Genomic DNA, 8831 nt, shown 5'->3' with positions numbered 1-8831 from the left:
GAAGAGAGAGAAAGAGGTAGATAGAGACGTAGGATGATGAGTGGATTTGAGAACGAATGAAGAGATCTCTGTAGTTAAGCGCCATATCCACCTCTTATCGATGTCTCTTCCTTACCTTCCTGGAGAAGCCGAGGAGGCTCCTGTCCTTCTCCGTGTGAATTATGGAAAGAAGAAGAAGAATAATAGGAATAGAGAGGATCGCCAACAATGGGATGTCCGAGGTGAGCCAAATGACTGCGAATTTGATGGAGCTTACCTGTCACTGGAAATGCTAAGCATAGTGAATACGGATGAGATACACTACACACTTCTACAAAGAAAAAGAAAGAAAGAAAGAAGGAAAAAGAAAGAGAGAAGAAGAAGATGAAGAGAGCAATGAATACTTGTGTAATAGATACCTTTTTTCTTTCTGTATCACCCTAACTCTGTCTCTCTCTGTCTCTCTCTGTCTCTCTCTGTCTCAACCCTCTTTCTTCCTTCTCTCAACAGTTTAACTACTTCTACTACTATTCCTAGTCCTACTAGTACTACTCCTACTCCTTCTACTTCTCGAGCCCCTTTCTAGATCGTCCATTTGCAAACCATTCCCTTCTCTTCTACGCAGACATCATTTTCTCTTCTGTAAATATATATATATATCTCTGTCTCTCTTTGTCTCGCGCTCTTCTCCATGTACATATCAGTACATTCATAGACATATCTATCTATCTATCTGTCTCAGTCTCTCTATATCTACAGATCTGTATAGATAGATAGATATATATATAGAGAGAGAAGGAAGGGTAGGGGGGGTTTGTGGGGCAGCTCACTCTTGGGGAGTCGATGGTGAGACAAGCAAATATAAAAAGTTAAGGCATTCTACATACACAAAGAAAGAAAGAAAGAGAAAAAGAAAAGAAGAAGAAGAGAAGAAATAAAGAATGAAAGAGAAAGAATAGAGAGATAGATAGATAGATAGATAGGTGGGTGAATGATACGGAGATAGATAGACTACAGAGAGATAGGTAGACAGACTGCAGGGGTAGATAGACAGATGCATCAATAGAGATAGATTGAGAAGAGATAGAATAGATAGATAGGTTAAAGATAGATAGATAGACAAATAGACTAAAAGGAGATAGAGAAAACAGATACACATAGATAGATTCATATAGTTAGATGGATTAGAAGCGACACCTCCAGCTCTTATCCACATATGTAAGTACCTATCTCTATCTCTCTGGAGCTCTCTCTATGCTGAAGAGTCTCATATATGGAGTGATATAGCCTAGTTGTCTCTATGCTTTGTTGACACGAAGAGAATGCATGCATTGATAGAGGTGTACTGCATGCGTGTGTAAGTAGGAAGCCAGCAACTGTCTCTCTTTCTCTCTCTTTCTCACTCCTGGAGTCGAAACATTTCTATCCGCAAGATGCTTATAATGAGAATGAAGAGGAATGGAAGTAGCTGCAGTTTTAGTAGGCGTCGTAAGTTGGGCCGTGTGTGTCGGTAGGGTTTGACGAAGATCGGAGGAAACGCTTTGGAGAGACTCAGTGAAAAGCATGCGTCCATGGACGAGACATAAATACTCTTTACAGCATCGTAAGCTCGCAAATTGGAGAGAAGCCATGCGATACCCCTCGTACGATCTCCCCACTAGCAGAGGACCTAAGACAGAAAGACAAAAAGACAAAGAAAAAGAGGAGGAATAGGAAGGAGGATAAAAGAGGATGATGAAAGACAAAGAAGAAAAAGAAGAAGAGATGGAGGAGTGAAAGATTTCTTAAACAACTTTAAAGGCATCTCCCATCGGATGTGGACCTCCTTCTCCAATCGAACACATTCACTCATTCCGAAAAAGAAAAGAAGAAGAAGAAGTGTGTCTATCAAGTCGTGAGGCGTTATGTGCTTCTATATAGAAGCCTCCTTCAAACCTGTTCTGAGGATAGAGATAGAAGCTCGTGGGAGTCGTATATACGCAGTACCTCTGGATGTACTCCTGACTACATACATCTATATCTATATTTATATCTATACATGTATCTCCATGTATGCGTCTATACTTGCATATGTACATATATATATATATATACTAGTGCATATATATATATATATATATGTGTCTGTGCATGTATGGCGAGATATCGAGAAAGATGAAGACGGTGTCGTGCGAGAGAAGCTTTTAGATGGTAGAAGAAGAGAAACTGAATGCTTATGTCAATTAGTCAAGATAGAAGAAGAAGAACTTGATAGAAGAGATTCCTCTTCTTTCTCTCCTTCTTCTTCTTCTTCTTCGTCTTCTGCTTTGCTTACCGCTAGTTTGTGTATCTAGTCTATGAACAATGCCGTATCTCTTCTTTCGGTCTCGTGACAGAGCTACCCACTCCTCTCTTTCTTCATCTCTCTCACATATTAAGCCTTCTTTCTCTCGTTCTTCTTCTTCTTCTTCTTTCTCTCGCGTCACTTCTCCGCCTTCCCTAAGAGAAGCAAACCTTCTTCCTTTCTCTTTTTCTTCTTCTTCTTTCTCATCTTTATCAGGATAAGAGGGTGAGGGTTTGTCGTGATGGAAGGAGGTGGAGAGTGGGGTGTCCCAAAAAGGTAAGAGCTGAATGCACTCCACAATGGATTCTGATCGATATCGATTCTTCTCTTGATCTTTTCTTCTTTTCTTTATCTCGCTTTGTCTTTTCTCTCCTTCCTTTGACGCATCATCCAAAAGATCATCCTTGCGACTCTTTTCTTTCTCCTCCTTGATCTCTTTTCTGTTTGGAAAAGAAGACAAAGAAGAAAAAGAAGAAGGAGAAGAAATCTCCAGATGTCGTTGGCATCGAATGCTTCCTCTCTCTTCTTTTCGCTTCGTTGGTCCTCTCTTCTTCTCCTTCTCCTTCATATCTTTATCTTCTTTTCTTTTTTCTTCTTCTGCTGCTGCTCCTTCATTCTTATCAAGAGAACACCTAGAGATACGGGAAAGGCTGTGTACAGACACTCCACCCCTCTGCATCGATTTCTCATCGATAGCATCGATACCAGGGTCAACAGGAAAACTCTCCGTCTTCTTTCTCTTCTCCTTCTTCTTCTTCTTCTTCTCCTTCTCCTTCTTTGTCTGTGCATTTTCATCATCCACGTCCACTCTCCAGTAGGGGGGTTTATAGATCACCTTGCAAGCACCACAAGCAAACCGAAGAAAGAAAAGAATGAATTCTTCTCAGGCTTTCTCTCAATCGCTCTGTCCTACAAGGACTTTAATCTATCTTTAATCTATCTTTAATCTATCTTTAATCTATCTTTAATCTATCTATATGTACATATCTATCTATATATAGATATATACATATTAGGGATATATGTAGATGTGTACATTAACAGAGATGTATATATATGTTGATGTATATATATAGATAGAGATAATTATATGTAGATGCATATATATATAGATATAGATATATGCAGATGTACATATATATATACAGATATAGATATGGATATATGGAGGTATAGACATACTACGAAATGTGAAGATTGATACATAACATAAGGCATCTCTCTCTCTCTCTTCCATACTGCATGACGATTGAACTCCTCTCTATTCCTTCTTTCTTTCTTCCTCTTCTTTCTTTTCTTCTCATTCTTCTCTCCATCCATCTTTCCTTCTTCTCTATCTTCTTCGTCTTCTGCTTCTTCTCCTTCTCTTTGTCTAGACCTTATTACTATTTCATTCGCGTTCCATAAGCGTGTCGTCTCATCTTGATTTGCTCCGCGAGGGTTTCTCCGAGCTTCTTCATCTACCCACTCTTTCTTCTCTTCTGACTTATCATCTCTCCCTAGATCTTCTTTGGTCTTTATGAAACATAGATGTAGATGGCCTTGTCCCCGTATATAAGACGATCTTCTCGATATTTCATGAGGCCGACAACTGAGAGAAGAAGAGGAAGAGGAAACGCATGCAAGCGACTCTTTGTCTTGATCTTTCTTCTTGATCTTGTTCAAAATCTCTTCGATTCGTTTTCCTCTTTCGTTCTTCTTCTGTCTCTTCATTTCTTTCTCCTTCTTCTGTCTCCATTCCTCGTATCCGTAGGCGAAGCCTAAGTGAAGAAGGTGTTGATATAGAGAGTCGTTAAGACGGCCTGAGAGAGCGAGATTTCTTATCAGCATAGACAGGCATGCATCAATTTTGATCAGGTCTTTCTCTTGCAGGAAAGAAGATGAAGACGAGGGAGTGGAAAAAGAAGAAGAAGAACTCTCGTCTATAGTAGAATGTATAGAAGAAGATTCTGAACTTCTCAAGGGAAGAGGTGGAGACGATAACTGAGACGATGAGGTAGGAGAGTCACTTAATTTCATTTCTAGCTTCTCTTGAGGTGTATGTACACCTGGGATGATCCTATCAAGAGGAGGTAAACTCTTTCGGAGATATTCCAAGGTGTAAGCTAGCCGTTGGTCTAGAATGAAAGACAGTCTATTCCATAGGAGATTGGATACAAGAGAAAAGTTTCTTGCGAGTAAGAAATCGATGTGTTCGTCCTTCTCCTTGGTGTGTTTCTTCTTCTTCTTCTTCTCTTCATTTCCTACTCCTTCTCTTTCTAGCTTCTTTTCTATCTCGGAGGGAGACGGAGAAAAAGAAGAAGAAGAGAAGAAAGAAGAGGGAGAAGAAGAAGAGAGAGAAAGGATCTTGACCATCGACTTCGTGAAGAAAGAAGTCACTTCAGGGAAGGTAAGAGACGAGAAGGAGGAGGAGGAGAGAGTCTGATGTGAGCTGGGGCTTCCGTCAGAAGAAGAAGAGGAAGAAGAAGAAAATTCATGTCTCTTAGGTGGATTGGAGAAGGAAAGCAGAGAAGAAGAACAAGGAGGAGAAGAAGAAAGAGGAGAAGAAGAGGAGTTGAAGTGAGAGATATGTCTTTGATAGGCTGCTTGGAGATTCCTTAGCGCTGCACTTATATAGGCGAGATCTCTCAAGGGAAGACAATCAAAAGACACAAGAGAAGAGCCACAAGCCCCAAGGGCCTCATCGACGTGTAAAGAGGAATGAAAAGAAGAAGAAGAAAGAGAAGAAGAGGAAGGAGAGGAGAGGCCTGGAAAAGAGGCACAAGAAGACAAGTCTGAGAAAGACGAGGAGAAAGGAGTAGATTTCTTGGCAAGAGATAATGAAGAAGGAGATAGATGAGAATGGATATGAGAAGGAGAGATAAGGTAACCGCTGAAGAAGAAAGAAAAAAAGAAGAGATAAAGAGATAAAGAAGAAGAAGAGGAAGAAGAAGAGCATTCTTTCTCCTTAGAAGCTGAGAAAGATAAACTGTAAAGGATACGAGACCACGAGTCATTCAACACAAGTCTGTCTAAAGATCTCCTGATAGCTCTTTCTTTTTCTTCTTCTCTTTCTTCTTCTTCTTCTTCTCTCTTTATATCATCCCTTATCCCTTCTGTCCCTCTGCTCCTAGGAACGTGTAAAGATCTCTCTTCCTTCGTCTCTCTACACGAATATCGACCTCTCGTCTCGTCTTCTTTCTCGCTCTTTCTTTCTTCTGCTTCTACTTCTTCTTGTTCTCTTTCTTCTCCAAACTTTTCCTTGTCTCCTCCTTTCTGGAGAGGTCTCGCCGATAGAGAACAAGGCGCAGCAGGAGCCTCCCTAGCCGTAGATGATCGAGAGAGAAGAGAGACCACACAGCAAGAGATAGAGAGATAAAGAGATAAGGAAGGGTAGCATCGATACTGTTCAAGACACCAAAGAAAGATACGTAGGCGATTCAAATCTAACTCTTCTGCTTCTTCTTTTCTTTCTTTGTGCTCCTGAGGGTGTTCTCTTCGGCTCCTCTTCTTCTTCGCCTCGACAGAATAAGAGGCATGAAGAGAGGTCCTTTCTGGAGAAGAAGATAAGGAAGAGGGAGAAGGAGAAGGGAAAGAAGAAGGAGAAGAAACCCCCGAATCTGAAGAAGAAGAAGACTCTCGAGGATGATCAGTATGATGACTATGTGAAGTTGCCATAGAGGAAGAATAAGGAGAAGAAGGAGAAGGAGACGAAGAAGGAGAGGAAGAAGAGGGAGATGAAGAAGAAGAAGGGAGAGGTGGCACGCAAGCAGGAGCTTTATGAAGGTGCTTCGCTCCCCTACGACAGATATCTGGATGGTCTCTTTTTCGTCTTTTCTCTTTGTTTGCCTCTTCTTCTTCTTCTTTCTTCTTCCTCTTTTCTTCCACGAAACATGTCTCTCTTTCTTCTCTCCTATCCTCCATCTCTGCTAGACTTCTCCTTCTTTCTACCTCTCTTCCTTCGTCTTCTTCTTCTTCTTTTCTTCTTCTTCTTTTCTTGTTTTCCTCTTCTACTCTTCTTCTTTCATACATATTCCCTTCATTCACTTCTCTATCGAGAGCTCTCTTCGCAACAGAAGCGAGATGCTCCACGAGTGTCTGTATACAACTTCCCAGGAAATCTTTTCTTCTTTCTTCTGTCAAGAAAACCGCCTTTTCTTCATGCAGATCTTTCCCTTCATCTTGATCTGCTGACCCTCCCTCTCTCGGCAAGGAAGAAGAGACGAGAGCTTGTAAAGCGTTGTCTTCTTTCTCTCGAGAAACCTCTCTCCCCTGTTTGACGTGATAAAGAGCTTCTTCTCTCTGATAAGATGAAGCGAAAAGAATCTCTTCTTTTTTACTTCTAAGGAGAAGAGAAAGCGAGGTCTCTCTTTCTTGATCTTGCAGAGCCTCTCTTTTCTTTGTGAAGGTGTATGAGACATTCTCTCTTGCACCTCTCTCTTGGTTGAAAGAAAGGTCTTCTTCAGATAAAAGAGAAGCTATCTGACACGTCTTCTTCTTCTTCTTCCTTTCTTCTTCTTCTTCTTTCTCATTCATCTTTTGGTCTATCTTCTTCTTGTTCCCTCTTTCCTTCATTGCAGTGGAAGCCTCTTTCTCCATCTCCCTCTTCATTTCTTTCTCACTATCTCTTCTTTCTACAGGGGAGAATGATAGACCTCTTTCCTTCATCTTTTTCTTTTCTTGCTCTTTCTCTTCACTCAGAAGAAATGAGAGATCCTCAGAATTCTTCTCTTCACCCCAGTCTTTCTTTTCTTCCAAGAGAATCTCTTGTCTACTACTACTCTCCACAGCTATCTTTTTCGGGTGTACATACACCGGATGGATCGACGTACGATTGAAGAGAGGTAGCAGTGTATCGAGTGTATAGATGACTTCTTTCAACGTGGGATTGACCTTCTTTCCTTCGATTGCCAAAGGGAGAAGTCGAGTAGCCAAATAGTGAAGTACGTGTTCGCTTATGATAGACAAAAAAGCTCTTTCGAGGAGCACTATAATAGATTCTTTCTCTGCAAGACAGTCTTTCTTCCCGCATGATAGATCTCCTTCTCTCATTCCTCTTTTTCTCCTTCGATCTTCTTCTTCGTCTTTAGGATTTAATGAGAACTCCGTCATACTGCCTTTTATGGGGTTGCATGCGCTTTCCTCTGAAGAAGATGAGAAAAGAGAAGAAGAGGAAAAAGGCAGGACTTCTCTTCTCCGTTGCCAGAGAAGAGGAAGAAAGTCAGAAAGAAACAAAGAGACACACTTTTCTTTCTCTTTCTCTTCTTCTTTTGTCAAGTAACGAGCGTCTAGACCCCATGGACGTAGAGACGAAAGAGAAGAAGAAGAACGAGGAGAAGAAGAAGAAGCAAAAGATGAAGAAGAGGTGTCATCTCTCGAAGCAAGAGAGGAGAGTGAAAGGGGAGAGATGTATATCAATGAGTTTCCTTCCCGTATACAAGACAAGAGACGAGAGAAAGATAGAAAAATCTTCACAAGAAGAAAAAGAGAAGAAGAAGAAGAGGAATGATCAGATTCGGGGCATGAGGGAGAAGAAGAAGAAGACGACAGTGCTAGTAGAGATCCGTCAATCTCTTGAAGATCGTTTCTCCTCTTTGCCTCTAGCTCTTCTTTTTCTTCTACTTCGCTCTTTTCTTGTCTTTCTTTCTTTTCAATAGCTTTCAAGAGCAAAGTCACTGAGCCTAAAGCTGTATAGATGTCTACGTCCATCAGGCTTAAGTCACAGAGAGTCGTTAAAAGCAGATGAAGAGAAGAGAGGAGATCTAGATGTTGAAAGAAGCGATCGTCTTGCGTGTGTAGAGGGCAAGTAAACAGCAAATCTGCACGTCGCCGGCCTGTCGCGTGACCTGGGAATGTCTCTTCATGTTTCTTAGGAGATGAAGAAGAGATCGGCTTATCGGGAGAGAAAGGAGAAGAAGAAGAGAAAGACTGAAAGGGAGAAAGAGAAGAAGAAGAAGAAGAGAATGAAGAGGAATTGTCATGTTGCGAGGAAGTGTTACTTCTTCGTGCTCCTGTTGCGTCATGCGTTCTTCTTCTTCTTTTTACGATTGCATGCAAACCATAGCATACACGAGATCTTAGGTCAAGAAAGACGGGGTGTATATACAGCAGACGAAGGGATTCAGGAATGGCTGTTTCACTTACATAGAAGTGTAGAGACTCTTCACTCATTAACCTTCTCTCTCCTGTCATACCTGGAACGGAGCTTTCTGTACTTCTTTTTCTTTCTTCTTCTTCTTTCTTCTTCTCATTACGCGCCGTTTCAGACAGACTATTAGGTAGAAGACGGGGAGAAGGAGAAGAAGAGAAAGAAGAGAAAGAAGGAGGAGAGAAGAAGGACTGTTCTCTTAGGCGAGAAGAATGTCGTTCTATGTCATACCGGAGCTCATGCAAAAGAGATGAATAAGAAACTCGAAAAGGTGAAGAAGAAGAAGAAGAAGAAGAGAGAGAAGAAGAGCTTTTTATCGAAGCATGTACAGCAGCTCGGAGAAGCTTCGTGAGAGAAAGAATAGAGAGACAGAGATCAAAAGCAGAGAAAGACAAAGAGAAA

General features: G+C 41.2%; 1 protein-coding gene across 1 annotated transcript; it reads right to left on the bottom strand.

Annotated features, from left to right (window-relative positions):
• Positions 1-116: 116 nt before the first annotated feature.
• Positions 117-8773, bottom strand: CSUI_010116 (rna pseudouridine synthase superfamily protein; the record flags this gene model as incomplete). The annotated part of the gene is made up of 5 exons (XM_068070221.1): positions 117-310; positions 810-858; positions 1383-1648; positions 2294-3137; positions 3920-8773. Coding segments are annotated over 5 exons (6207 nt in total), but the record flags the coding sequence as incomplete, so codon positions are not given.
• Positions 8774-8831: the final 58 nt, after the last annotated feature.

This window comes from Cystoisospora suis (assembly GCF_002600585.1).
Source record: "Cystoisospora suis strain Wien I chromosome Unknown contig_6697, whole genome shotgun sequence".
In the NCBI taxonomy this organism is placed as follows: Eukaryota; Apicomplexa; class Conoidasida; order Eucoccidiorida; family Sarcocystidae; genus Cystoisospora; species Cystoisospora suis.
The sequence above is the reverse complement of the archived record's forward strand: the minus strand, read 5'-3'. Positions and strand labels throughout refer to the sequence as shown.